The 15,227-nt window shown below is 38.6% G+C and overlaps 1 protein-coding gene across 1 annotated transcript in view; it reads left to right on the top strand.

Moving 5' to 3' along the window:
* EIF2B3 (eukaryotic translation initiation factor 2B, subunit 3 gamma, 58kDa) overlaps positions 1-15,227 on the top strand; it is a 233,225-nt gene that overhangs the window by 200,847 nt on the left and 17,151 nt on the right. Inside the window, exon 10 of the mRNA XM_006839846.1 lies at positions 1,557-1,660. Within this exon, the coding sequence (XP_006839909.1) occupies positions 1,557-1,660 (104 nt within the window). The remainder of the gene's footprint in view (positions 1-1,556; positions 1,661-15,227) is intronic.

Genomic DNA, 15,227 nt, shown 5'->3' with positions numbered 1-15,227 from the left:
ATGGTGAAAGAATACAACCTTGTCGCACAACTTTTTTAATTTTAAACCATTCAGTGTTCCCATGTTCTGTTTGAACAACTGCTTCTTGGTCCAGGTACACATTCCTCATGAGCACATGTAAGTATACTCATACTTCACAATGTTGCCCATAGCATGTCATGATCCACACGATCAAAAGTGTTTGCGTAGTCAATAAAGCACAGGTAAACATCTTTCTGATATCTCTGCTTTCATCCAAGATCCATCAGACATCAGCAATGATATCCCTCGTTCCACGGCCTCTTCTGAATCCGGCTTGAACCTTTGGAAGTCAATGTCTGATAGTAGTCATTTCTGCAAAACTCACATAGGATATCATGAAGGTCCCGTGGGCTTTTCTCCCACGGGTTTTACTCCATTCAGGTCATAATGGTCAATTCTACTTTGAGGAGGCAGCACTTCCCCAGTCACATTTTGAGTGCCTTCCAACCTGAGGGGTTCATTTTCCAGCAGTATATCTGACAGTGTTTCTCTGCTGGTTTTCAGTGACTAAATATTCGGAAGTAAATTCGTCACTCTTTCTTCCTAATCTGTCTTCGTCCAGAAGCTTATCTGAAACCTGTCCACCATGTATAGCTTTCAGAATCACAGCAACTCACAAGCCACCACAGTATGACAAACTGACAGACAAGTGGTGGTATACATACATACATACATACACGTACACACACACACACACACGTATATATATATATACGTGTGTGTGTGTGGTTTAGATTAACCAGAGCTGTTGTAAGATCAGTGAAGCACCTATTGTTTCCATAATTTCACTTCTAGAAAGATTCATAGGATCTTAGGCTGAAATGAAATTTGTTATTTTCAGATGAGAAGCCAGAGGGAGGCATCAGCTTGCCCAGACCAAAGGAGGAGGAGATATTGGTTATAATTTGGTCTGGAGTAAGGAACCCTGGTGTGGTGCTGTAATATCAGCACTAGACTGCGAACCACAAAGTCAACAGTTCAAACCCACCGGCTCCTCCTCAGAAACTCTATGCAGGGTTGCTATGAGTTTGAACTGACTCGATGGCACTTAACAACAAGGAACCCTGGTAGTACAGTAGTACATTTGCTTATCCAAAAATCAGTGGTTCAAATCCACCAACCAATCTCTGGGAGAAAGATGATGTCATCTGATTCTGTAAATATTTACAGTCTTGACAACCCTCTGAAGCAGTTCTAGTATCTTTCAGGATCACTATGATTTGGAATACATAATAGCAGTGGGTTTGGTTTTGTCGTTAGGTCAGGGGTCCCTAAACAACTGAAGTCAGGATATCCGCTCATTTCAGACCTTAGAGAAATGGTCATTATGAGCATATCCAAACTGTGAGCTTCTCTAAAACCATTTGAGTCCTTCTTAGCCTAGCTGAACCATGTTGTCTTTCAATGATAACTTGAGGCATATAGGCTTTTAATTGTACTGACCACTTCTTCCTGGCCTAGGAGTCATCCAAAACCCCTATTGAGGGAGGTGATGAGACCCCTAGGTACTTCCTAACTTGGTTACTTTATTACAGAAGCAGCATCCAGGGCAGTGTCATCTGCAACAATGCTGTGATCGAGAAGGGAGCAGACATCAGGGACTGCCTAATTGGAAGTGGTCAAAGGATTGAAGCCAAAGGTAAACCAAAGCTCACATTATAACCAAATTTGCCATTTTTTACCTATCATACTAGCACAGAAAATACTATTCTGGTGAGAATGTGTGGAATGTGGTACTCTGCATATACTACAGGTAAGAACATAAATTGATACAGCTTTCTTTGGCTAGTGATTGACACCATTGTCAGTTTTTTTAACTTTTAACAGTTCCATCTCTAGGAATTTATGTTAAAGATAATCTCATACATATGTACAGTTTTCCTATTAAAAATTAAAAGTACACAAAAATATCTAGTGTCCTACATTGGTACCAATATTTTATTATAGTCATTGGGTATGAAAGAAATGTCTAGTTTCCAAAACAGGGTAGGATAGGGGGTTGCTAAAGGAATTACTAGTACCAATTTAGAATTGGTGGAATCCACTTAGTTGTTTTTATCAGTGGGTAAGATATCACAGTGCCAAGAGACTGGCTAGGAATATTTTTCAATAGTTTTCAGTTCTTACTCTGCAATCCACATGAGTAATTATAGTAAATTTTCAATTTGCAGAAAAAAATAAGAAACTGAATGACACTTATTAATATTTGTTTTTCCTCCCATAGACCTTTTTTAGTATTAATATTGTCCCTATTTGTAAATGAGAATACTGAGGCACAGAGAAGTTAATTAATTTACCTACATAATAGTAAACCGGTATTAATAGAAAAAAAAGGGGCAGCTTTACGTGGCTAAACCACACTTCATTTAATAGCTTTTTAAAAATTATTATTAACAAGAGTGCTAATGGCTGGGAAAGTAAATTGTAGAAGTGAAATTAGTCTTAGTCTATGTAATACAGTGTCTTTATCAATGTTTTAAGATGTTCAGCAAAAAATACTCTGATTTAAGTACTTTACACCCTGAATGAATGAGAACCCTGTATGTAATGCATGACAGAGTTTGTCTCTCTCAGACATTTATATGGTCATATCATAAATTCCTTTTGTTACTGAGATTTTTTTTTTTATCACTTGTTAATGTAGCATGTGTATATATGCTACAAGATTGTACACTATAGTATTTTCCTTCTCCCCACTAAACAAAGACTTTGTTTATTTTTTCCTGCCTTCCCTTTTTTTTTTTAAGTTGCATACCTTCTTCTTGGACTTCTGGTGTGGCACTGTGGATCAGCACTGGACTGTGAACCACAAGGTTGGCCATTCAAACCCACCAGCTGCTCCTCAGAAACCCTATCCTGGGTTGCTATGAGTCAGAACCGACTCAACGGCACTTTACTCTAACTTAACTAACCATCTTGGCTTTAGAATCAAACAGACCTGTGTTCACATTTCAACTGTGTAATTCACTGGATGTGTACCAGGTTAACTTTCTAACAAATACCTACCTGGGAGGATTGTTGTAAGAATTAAATGCAGTCAGCTCTTACAGCATGTCTTCATACACTCTGCTACTGTACTTCTCCATGCCTTTGCGGATGTCTATGTGTGTCTCTCTTTTCTTTCTTTCTCTGTCTGGAATGCCTGTATTTAAATTCTGCCCATATGTTTTATCCTCTGCAAAAACACTCCTTATCCCTTTCCATGACTCCCCATATCAGAACTGAGCATTTCTTGCTTCTCTGCACCCAACTTTTGGCTATTTATCCAAAGATCACTGGTTCAAATCTACCAGCTACTCCATGGAAGAAAGATGAGGTCATCAGCTTCCGTAAAGATTTACAGGCTTGGCAACCCTATGAAAGTAGTTCTACTATCTTACAGAATCACTGTGGTTTGGAATACATAATACCAGTGGGTTTGGTTGTGGGGTTAGGTCTGGGGTCCCTAAACAACTGAAGTCAGGATGTTGGGGAAAAGATCATTATGAGCAAATTATAGCAAATTATTATTTATAGGTCTGTTTCCCTACTATACTGAGACCCTCAAAGCCAAGGATTTTCTTATTCCTCTCTATATCCTGAACTCTCAGATAGGCCCTGGCTTATATAAGAGGAAAGAAAAAAGAGAAACAAAAAGAATGAATGACTGAGTGGGTGAGTGAATGCATTTTGAATGCATAAAGTATAATTTTGCAGATTACAGGATGAAAAATCAGGACCCAAGAAAGGCATCTTTTAGATGGTCATGTTTATTATAGGGTCTATCCTTGTTTGTTTTGTTTTGTTTTAAGTTTATACTGATAAAAGAATCATATGAGACACTGATAGATAAGCTGAGGTGATGTAGTCTTGGCCTGAAAGCATCCTTCAACCACTAGGAACTACAGGCAACAATCATCCCCACTACCTTCCTTCTCTTTTATTAATTTGTTTGGGTTTATTTATTTATTGCTGAAAAAGATTTTTTTTTTTTTTTAAACTTTTAACTGTGAATTGGATGAAGGTATACAGAAAAAATTAGTTTTCCATTGAACAACTCTGTGTCATTACTTGCAATCCCCACAGTGTAGCATAACTTACCCTGTGGTTTTGGTTTCGATTCCTGCTTCTTTTCTAACCCTTTCTGCCTTCTCAACTTGAGCAAAATGCTATCCTTTTATCTTGAAGGGTTGATTTGTCTAAGGAATTCGTACCTCCCTAGTGTTATTGTTCACCTTATAGACCTGTATATTGTTTGGTTGAAAAGTAAACCATGGAGGTGAGTTTAGTTCCAGGCCTGAAGGGTGACGAAGAGCCATAGTCTCAGGGATTCCACCAGTCTGTCTGATCAGTAAGCTGTCTTTTTTATGCTTTTTAAAAATTTTGTACATTTTCCCCATTCTACCCAAGTCTTTGTAATGTAATCCTTGTCAAAGCAACTGATGTTGGTGGCCAGGCACCTTCTCGTTCTTCTGGCCATAGGTCGTGAAAGCTAAAGTTCGTGTGGTCCATTAGTCCATTGGACTCATTGTTTTCATGTGTCCTTGGTTTTGTTCCCTCTTCTGTGCTCCAGGGAGGGAGCTATCGATAATTGCACCTTAGATTGCCGCTCATGAACTTTAAAGATTCCAGTTACTGAAGTAGAATGTAGAACATTGTCTTTGTGGATTATGTTATGCCAGTTGACATTGGTGTCCCCTGTTGCTAGGCCTAGTGACTCATTCCCTCATGGTGTTTGGTTATGGCTAAGAAGTTTTCATAAGTTTGTACCCTATATGCTCTATTATATTCATGAGTATATTGTAGCATAGATAAATACATATGTGAAAATATCTTCTTTCAAACCTAAATAGTCCCTTTCTCCCTTCCACACCTGTTCAGCTTCCATGTCTATCTATTTATCCTTTCATAGATTATTGCTATTGAAGGATTATGTATATAATAGTATTTATTTCTGTTGCCTTTAATTCTTGTACCCTTTTCTCTCAGTGTCTTCCTTTGCCTTTACCATTTTTTGCTGATCTCCCTTTTATATATTATCATCCTCTTTACCCAGTTACTTTATGTCTGTCCTCTAGTTAGTGAGTTATCCTTTTTCTCCCAACTCTGGCAACCATCAAAACACGTTTCTTTTTGTGTGAAGCCTTTCCTTGACATTTTATAATAGTAGTCTCATATAGTATTTGTATGAGGTCCAGTTGATCAGGTTGTTCATTTCTGATTATCTTCTTTTACTCAGTATAATGTCCTCCAGGTTCATCCATGTTATGAGGTGTTTGGCAAATTCATCACTATTCTTTCTTTTATATATTTATTATTTTATTTTAAAGCTCTAGTAGTGTAGTGGTTACAAATCAGGCTGCAAACATTAAGATCAGCAGTTCAAAACTACCAGCCACTCTGCGGAAGAAAGATGAGGCTTTCTGCTCCCGTAAAGCCTTGGAAACCCTGTACAGGATTGCTATGGGTCGGAAGCAACTCGATGGCACTTAACAACAACATTATGTTTTGAGTGGGTGAAGATTTACAGAGCAGATCACCAGATTGACATTCAGCAAGTCATTGTAATGATTATAAACCCCTCCATGCACTTTTGTTGTTGTTGCTTTTATGTGCCATCGAGTCAGTGTCAGTACCAACTCATAGTAACCCTATGCACAACAGAACGAAACACAACTGGCCCCTCCTGACAATATGACCGAAGTATGAGAGATGACGTTTGTCCATCCTGGCCTCCAAGGAGCATTCTGGCTGCATTTCTTCCAACACAGATCTTTTGGTTCTTTTGGCAACCATGGCACTTTATATATATATTTTTCTACAACACCATAACTCAAAAGCATCAGTTCTTCTATGGTCTTCCTTATTCACTGTCCAGCTTTCACATGCATATGAGGTTATTGAAAACACCATGGCTTGGGTCAGGCGCACCGTAGTCCTCAAGCTGACATTTTTGCTCTTCAACACTTTAAAAGGTCTTGTGCAACAGATTTGCCTAATACGATGCGTTGTTTGGTTTCTTTACTGCTGCTTCCATGAGTGTTGATAGTTGATCCAAGAAGAATGAAGTCCTTGGCAACTTCAGTCTTTTCTCCACTGATAAGAATGTTGTTTATTGGTCCAGTGGTGAGGATTTTTGTTTTCTTTACATTGAGATGCAGTCCATACCGAAGGCTGTGCTCTTTGACCTTCATCAGTAAATATTTTAAGTCCTCTTCACCTTCAGCAAGCAAGGTCGTATCATCTGCAGATCGCAGGTTGTTAATGAGTCTTCCTCCAATCCTGATACCACATTTTTCTTCATATAACTCAGCTTCTTTAGATTATTTGCTCAGCATACAGGTTGAATAAGCATGGTGAAATAATACAACCCTGTTGCACACCTTTCTTAATTTTAAATCATTCAGTGTTCCCAGTTCTGATCAAACAATTGCTTCTTGGTCCATGTACAGATTCCTCGTGAACACAATTAAGTGTTCAGGAATACTCATACTTTGCAATGTTGTCCATAGCTTGTCATGAACCATACAATCAAAAGCCTTTGTGTAATCAAGAAAACACAGGTAAATAGCTTTCAGGTATTTTCTTTCATTCAAGATTCATCGGACATCAGCAATGATATCCCTCATTCCATGGCCTCTTCCGAATTCGGCTTGAACCTCTGGAAGTTCTCTGTCAATGTATGCTTGCAGCCATTTCTGTATTACCTTTAGTAAAATTTTACTTGCATGGGATATCAAAGAGATTGTCCGATGATTTCCACATTCCATTGGGTCACCTCTCTTTGAAATGGCACAAATACAGATCTCTTCCAATCAGTTGACCAGATAGTTGTCTTCCAGATTTCTTGGCAGAGATGAGTAAGTGCCTCCTGTGCCGCCTCACTTTCTTGAAAGATTTCAATTTTGATTCCATCAATTCCTGGTGCCTTGTTCTTTGCCAGTTCCTTCAACGCACCTTGGATTCTTACTTCAGTATCGTTGGCTCTTGACCATATGCCGCCTCTTGAAACATTTGAACATCAACCATGTCCTTTTGGTATAATGACTCTGTGTATTCCTTCCATCTTCTCTTGATGCTTTATGCATCATTCAATAATTTACCCAGAGAATCCTTCAATAACAAAAGTCGAGGCTTTTTTCTTCAGTTCCCCTAGCTTGAGAAATGCTGAGCGTGTTCTTCATTTTTGGTTTTCTGATTCCAGATCTTTGCACATTTTGTTGTAATATTTGACTTTATCTTCTCAGGCTGACCTTTGAAATTTTTTGCTTAGCTCTTTGACCTCCTCATTTCTTACATTTGCTTTAGCATCTCTATACTGGAGAGCAAGTTTCAATGTCTCTTCTGACATCCATTTTGACCTTTTCCTTCTTTCTTGTCTTCTTAATGACTTTTTGCTTTCCTCATGTATGATGTTCTTAATGTCATCCCACAACTCTTCTGGTTTTTGGTCTTTCTTTAGTGTTTAATGTATCAAATCTGTTCTTCAGATGATCTCTAAATTCAGGTGGAATATATTCAAGATCATATTTTGATTCTTGTGGACTTGTTTTCATTTTCTTCAGTTTCAGTTTCAATTAGCATATGCGTAATTGATGGTCTGTTCCACAATCTTCCCCTAGCCTTGTTTTCACTGATGATACGGAGCGTTTCCTTCGTCTATTTCCGCAGATGATTTCTATGTGTTCTATCTGGCAAGGTCCATGTGTATAGTCATCACTTATGCTGTCTAAAGAATTTGAAATGAACAAATCTTTGATTTTGCAGAATTCTGTCGTACGATCTCCAGCATCATTTCTATCACCAAGGTCATATTTTCCAACTACTGATCCTTCCTCTTTGCGCCCAACCTTTGCATTCCAATCACTGGTAATGATCAATGCATCTTGATTGCATGTTTGATTAATTTCAGATTGAAAAAGTTGGTAGAATGCTTCTATTTTATCTTCACTGGCTTTAGTGTTTGGTGTGTAAATTTGAATAATAGTAGTATTAACTGGACTTCCCTTTAGGCGCATGGATATTATCCTATCAGAGACAGCGTTGTACCTCATGACTGATCTGGATATGTTCTTTTTGACAATGAATGCAACACCACTCCTCTTTAATTTGTCATTCCCAGCATAGTAAACCATGTGGTTGTCAGGTTCAAAATGTCCAATACCAGTGCATTTCAGCTCACTAATGCCTAAGATATCAGTGTTTATACGTTCCATTTCATTTTTTACTATTTTAATTTACCTAGATTCATACTTTGTACATTCCATGTTTCAATTATTCCTGGATTTTTATAGCTTTTGTCTTCATTTTGAGTTGTGCCCCATCAGTAAATGAAGGTCCTGCGGGCTTTACTCCATTCGCATCGTCGTCGTCAACTCTACTTTGAGGAGGCAGCTCTTCCCCAGTCACATTTTGAGTGCCTTCCAACATGAGGGGCTCATTTTCTGGCACTATATCTGACAGTGTTTCTATGCTATTCATTAGGTTTTCAGTGACTAAATATTCTAAAGCAGTCCATCACTCCTTCTTCCTAGTCTGTCTTTGTCTGGAAGCTCATCTGAAACCTGTCCACCATGGGCGACCCTGCTGGTATTCCAGATACCCATGGCATAGCTTCCAGAATCACAGCAACTCACAAGCCACCACAGTATGACAAACTGACAGACGAGTGGTGGCCATGCACCCTTAGCCAACAGTATTTACCTCTGTTACCTTTTTTTTTTTTGAGGTACACATGTTGCTGTTAAGTGCCAGCTTGTCATTTCTGACCCATAGCGACCCAGTATAGGGTTTCTGAGAAGCAACTGGTGAGATTGAACCACCAACCTTGTAGTTCAAACTGACCTTGCAGTCCAGCATATTAACCCACAGCACAACCATTGAAAATATATATTCATTTAAATATCCAAAGGGCACATTTTGCAAGTCAGCTTCCTTGCCCACAGGCACACTGGTTTTCTCAGTTCCTGGGCCTATAGTCCACTGCTACTCTTTTTCTCTATGCCATCACCTCTGCTACCATCTCTGTTGTTGCCACTTTTTTGGTTAAGATCCTTTACTACATGTTTTTCCCTCATGATGGTCCCAGGGTCCTCTGTTCCTGAAATGACAGATTAACTGCTCCCTCCTTTTAGTTGCACCTCCTCTACATTTACAGTTGTGACAATATATATTGGACCTGAAAACAGTTACTCTCAGTTGAATCATAAAATCCTTTCCCCTCATCACCAGACCCATCTAGGCAAATGAAAACTATTCAGTAGGGTTTCTGTCTTACTCCCTCGTTCTGACACTACATTAAATACTCTCATGAAAGCTTGTAAGCCAGCCACTTTGTGCATTTATAGTCCCCCAGATTTGATAGCCAAAGTTGATAGTCTGAGTTGCCCTTCCCTATCAACCCAGTGTACCAAGGAGACATTCTTGATCCTTGATATGAAGATTTCTTCCCTACTTGGTTGTAATTGGGGTAGCTTCATCCTTAAGCAAAGGTCCAGTTGATCAAGTTGTAGCAATTTATGCTTGCTTCCTGTATCTTACTACTTTATCTTCTGGTCGAATTCTGGTTGACAAGCCATGCAATCTAGGTTAAATGGGTACTTTCTGCAAGTCTGGGTGTTCTCTCACACCTCCCCCCTTTCAGATCAGCTGGCTACTTCATTCTTAACTCCAGCCCCCAGTGGCTAGGTCATTGTCTTTGGGCTTGGGAATTCACATATCTCCCTGATAAACTTTAAACCACCCAGCCCATCCTCTTCTCTCTCTCATCTCAGGGTCATCAAGCATCCACGGAATATGGCCAGTCTCAGCCCATGTCTTCTTAGCTGCTTTTCCCCCACTTCCCCCCACTTCCACTTACAAGTTGACCAGGATGGTCCCCAGGAAGCTTTCTTTTTTTCTCTCCTCCTTCCCTCCCTCATAGTTGGTACAAGCTTTCTGTAATCGTAGGCAGCAGACCCCAGTGTCCTCAAAACAGTCAATTGCCTTAACGGTATTTTCCCTCCTTTACTCACTCAGCCTATGTCTCAATCCCTATATCATAGAGCCTTGTTACTCGAAGGCTGTGCATATATCACAATCGACCTCTATCCCATTTAGCCCATGTATACTCTGGTAACGTAGTGGTTACGAATCAGGCTGTGAACTGCAAGGTCAACAGTTCGAAAGTGCCAGCTGTTCCGTGGGAGAAAGATAAGGCATTCTGCTCCCGTAAAGATTTAAAGCCTCGGAAACCCTCTACAGGGTTGCTATGAGTCGGAACTGACTCCACGGCACACAACAACAACATACCTCTCAAAGTCTTTCTATATCATCCCCATTCCTCTACCCTCCTCCCCCTTCTTGTGCATTGACCTCTCCCTCCTATTTATTGTCCACCCTGTTCCCTGAGTTTCATATGTCTATCCCCTAACCTGTGAGGTACTGTTCCCTCCCTCCTGCCCCTGGTAACCCTCAAAATAATTATTCTTTTGGTATGAAAATCTTTTCTTAAGTTTTTACAATAACGGTCTTATACAATATCTGTCCTTTTGAGCCTGACTAGTTTCACTCAAGATTATGTCCTCAAGGTTCATCCATGTTATGCAGTGTTTTGCACCTTCATCATTATTCTTCAAGGAAGCATAATATGCCATTGTGTGTAGGTACCAGAGTTTGTTTATCCATTCTTCTATTGATGGGCACTTAGGTTGTCACCAACTTTTGCTATTACAAATAGTGCTGTGATGAACATTGGTGTGCTTATATCTACTCACATTCTGACTTGTATTTCTTGTGGCTATATACCAAGTAGAGGAATTGCTGGATCATATGGTATTTCTGTTTCCAACTTTCTGAGGAAGCACCATATCATTTTCTAGAGTGGTTGAACCAGTTTGCAGTCCCACCAGCAATGTAGGAGTGTCCCAGTCTCTTCACTGCCTTGCCAGCATTTGTTGTCCTCTGCTTTTTTTAACTTTGCTTTTTACTGCTGGTGTGAGATGATTTCTCATGGTTGTTTTCATTTGCATCTCTCTACTAACTAAATCATGAACATTTCTTCATGTTTGTTTGCTGCCTGAATGTCTTCCTTGGTGAAGTGTCTGTTCATGTCCCATTTTTAAATTGCTTTGTCTTTTTCTTATAGGTGTTGTCATTTCCTATAAATTTTAAGATTAATCCCTTGTTTGATACATTGTTGCAAAACATTTTTTCCCAGTCTGTGGGCTGCCTTTTTACTCTTTTGGTGAAATCTTTTGATGACCCTAAATTTTTAATTTTTAGTATGTCCCAATCATCTGTTTTGTTCTCTATTGTTTATGTGTATTTTGCCATGTTTGATAGTCTATTTATGCCATGTATTAGTGCCCTTAAGTTTGTGCCTATTTTTTCATTGGTAATCTTTATAGTTCTGGAATCATCCCTATTCTTTAATGTGTATAGTGTTCCTTTGTGGCATGTACTGCATTTCTTTAAGCATTCTTCTAACGTTTAGGTTGTTTATATCTTCTTGCTATTTTGAATAGTGCTGCATTGAACATGGATGTGCAAATCTATTTTTGTCATGTATCTTAACTCTCTAAGATATATACTTAGTAGTGGGATTGGTGGATCATATAGTCTTTCTATTTCTAACTTTTTTAGGATGTGCCATAATGTTTTCTACACTGGCTATACCATTTTACAATCTGACCAGTAGTATATGAGGATTCCAGTCCCTTTCCACATGTTCAACAGTATCTGTTATTTTGGGTTTTTTTAAACTTTGCTATTAATTCTGGGGTAAGATGATATGTCCCTGTTGCTTTGATTTGCATCTCTCTGGCTAAAAGCAGAGAATATCAAAAAGATGTATACCTGTGCTTTGTTGACTGTGCAAAGGCTTTTGACTGTGTGGATCTTGGTTTGATATGGATAACTAACTGTGGCCAGCTTAAGTTGATGAGGAATTCATTGAAAATACACTAGGTGAGTTCCAGGGCAAGATGGTAGAGCAGGCAGACATGCTGAGCAGATCCTCTGCAACAAGGACATGGAAGACCAAGAGAAACAGATATGGATGGTGATCCTGAAATCCTGAACTTCATAGGATAGTACAGAGGATAGATTGATGATGACTGGAAGAGGAAGCTGAACAGGGGCAACAAAAAAGAAGAAAAACAGGAGGATAGTTGCTGTCCTGGAGTGGCACAGGCATCTTGAGCTTTTGTAGGCAGCTGTCTGTACAGTGGCGTAGAGGCAGAGGATGTGGTGAGGTTGGTGGTAAGGAGTGTGTGGTTTTCTCTGCGCCCTTGCCACCCCAGTGGCCTGTGGCACTCACGCCTGTGTAGCCTCTGAACACTGAGCGACCACCCCTGCCTCTAGAAGTGCATGAACCCACCCTGAACTACACTACCCAAATAGTGAACAGAGAACTGGAAGAATGAATGAGTGAGCTTGAAGACAAATATCAGTATTCATCTGTTAGAGGAACAATCAGGCATAAGAACAAAAATATCCTAAGAAAGTCTAAGATGTCTATGGGACAATCAAGAGGAATAACTTACATGTGAGTGGAATTCCAGAACAGGAAGAGCAAAAAACAAAACAAAGAACTATAGGGACCATTGTTGAAGAGTTGTTGTAAGTAAATGTTCCTAACATGCAAGACAAAAAGGTACGCATTTCCAAAGGAGAACTGATAAGACTAAGTTCTAATTTTATAGCAGAAATCACACAGCCAAGAAGGCAATGGGGATGACATTTTTTTCTAAAAGAAAAAAATTGCCAACCAAGAATCATATACCCAGAAAAATTGTCTATAAAATAAGATGGCAAAATTAGGATCTTTCCAAATAAACAGAAATTAAAAGAATTTGTAAAAACCAGACAAATCTTTCAAAAAATACTAAAGGGAGTTTGGTTGACAGAGAACCAACAATAGCAGACAGCAATGCGAGATTAACGTATGTGACAATATCACCCAGAACTCAAGCCGTATATAGAAATATTCAAAGCAAAACAAACCTGTTGTTAAGTACTTTCCAGTTGGTTTCAACTCAAAGCGACCTTATATAGGGTTTCTGAGGAGCAGCTAGTGACCAGAGATACTATCAAGAGGTAATAATATAGTTACAGAGCTTTCAAATGAAGAAGAAATCAGTAGATTTCAAGGAAAATAAATAAAAATAAGTAAATTGGCAAGGTGGCGAACCAGGCAGATGCTCTACACAGATCTTCTACAACAAAGATACAAGAGACCAAATATAACAGACACAGGTAAAAATTCTGGCGCCCTGAACTTAAGAAGAAGGGTTAGAGAGGTGGATGGAGTGCTTGCCAGGAGGAAAGGCTCATTCATCAAAGACAGCGAGAGAGAGGGAAACTGATGGGTAAACAAGACAGAAAATAGGAAAGTAGAGATATCAATATATAATGAAGTCAACTACAGAGCAAAAAGTGGGAATAGTGTAGATATAGAACTTCCAAATGGCAAGGAAGTCAAATAGATTTAAGATAAAAAAGACTGTTTCAAACAGGGAAAAAATTAATAAATTACACAGCAGCCTCAAAGAAAAATAACATACCTGTACATCAAAATAAATAAAAAAAGAAGAAAATTAGAAAGGTTTAATAAACATTAACACAACAGAAATGAAAAGGAAATCCACAAACAAAATTAACTCAGCATAGAAAATTATGTGGAACAAAGAATACAGCAGCACCATAGAAAAAAAAAAAAGTACAGAAAAATGACATCAATTAATTCATACCTATTGATAATTAAATGGATTAAATATACCAGTCAAGATACATAACCAGAATGGATAAGAAAACAGGATTCTTCAATAAGCTGTCTGCAAGAGACATATCAAGAAGATGGAGAGAGACTAAATACCTATCAACAGAAGCATGGTTAAACAAATTTTGGTACATACAATGGAATACTACAAAACATTAAAGAAAAATGATGAATCTGTGAAACATCTTACAACATGGTTGAACCTGAAAGATGTTATGCTAAGTGAAATTGGTTAATTACAAAAGGGCAAACATATGAGAACAATGTAAAAAGTTTTAAAAAGAAAGGTTTTGTTGTTAAACAATCTATGATGGTTTGGGTGAGGGCCAGGGAGGACAAGTTATTCACAGGCTAGAGGGTAGAAACATGTTAACATGGGTGACAGGGCAGGCAATATACAAGAGAGAGGTTAGCAGAGGAAGGATGAAGGTAGCAAGAAACACAGAAAGAGTGTAATTGTTAAAGTGAATAAAGTAAATACTGTTAACTGTTGGTACATGGAGGAGAGTGCAACCATGTAATGAAGTAAATTATATGATTTGTAAAACTGATGATCTGCTCTGTAAACCTTTACTCAATTCACAGTAAAAAGTTGAAAAATAAAAAATAAACTTAGCAACTGTAACCCTAAACTAGACCAAGCCTTATTCCTAGTCCAGCCCCTATCCTTAACACTAATCCCTGTTGTTGTTATGTGGCATCGAGTCGGTACCAACTCAAAGTGACCCTATGTACTACAGAACAAAGTACTGCCCTGTCTTGTGCCAGTCTCACAGTTGTTGCTATGCTCATTGTTACTGCCACTGTGCCAATCCATCTCATTAGGGATCTTCCTCTTTTTCTCCTACCCTCCACTTTACCAAGCATGATGCCCTCTCTGGAGACTTGTCCCTCCTGATAATATATCCGAAGTGTGAGAGACGAATGAAGTCTGGCCATCTTGGCTTTCAAGGAGCATTCTGTACCTGTACTTCATCCAACACGTATTGGTTTGTTCTTTTAGTAATGTTTTTAATATTATCCTTCAAGACCATAACTCAAATGCATCAATTCTTCTTCTGCAGTTTTCCTCATACAATGTCCAACTTTCACATGCATATGACATCATTGAAAATACCATGGTGTGGGTCAGGCACATCTTAGTTCTCACACTGACATCTTTGCTCTTCAACAGTTTAAAGAGGTCTTGTGCATTAAATGTGCCTAATGCAATATGTCCTTTGATTTCTTGATTTTTGCTTCCATAACTGTTGATGGTTGATTTGAGCAAAACGAAATCTTTGGAAAACTTCAATCTTTACTCCATGTATCTTGATGTTATTTATTGGTCTAATAGTGAGGATTTTTGTTTTCTTTACATTGAAGTACAAACCATAATGAAGGCTGTGGTCTTTGATCTTCATTAGTAAGTATTTTAAATCCTCTTCACTTTCAGTAAGCAAGTTTGTAAATGAGTCTTCCTCTAATC

This window comes from Chrysochloris asiatica, unplaced genomic scaffold (genome assembly GCF_000296735.1).
Source record: "Chrysochloris asiatica unplaced genomic scaffold, ChrAsi1.0 scaffold00026, whole genome shotgun sequence".
Classification (NCBI taxonomy): domain Eukaryota; kingdom Metazoa; phylum Chordata; class Mammalia; order Afrosoricida; family Chrysochloridae; genus Chrysochloris; species Chrysochloris asiatica.
This window is presented reverse-complemented; position numbering and strand designations above follow the sequence as displayed.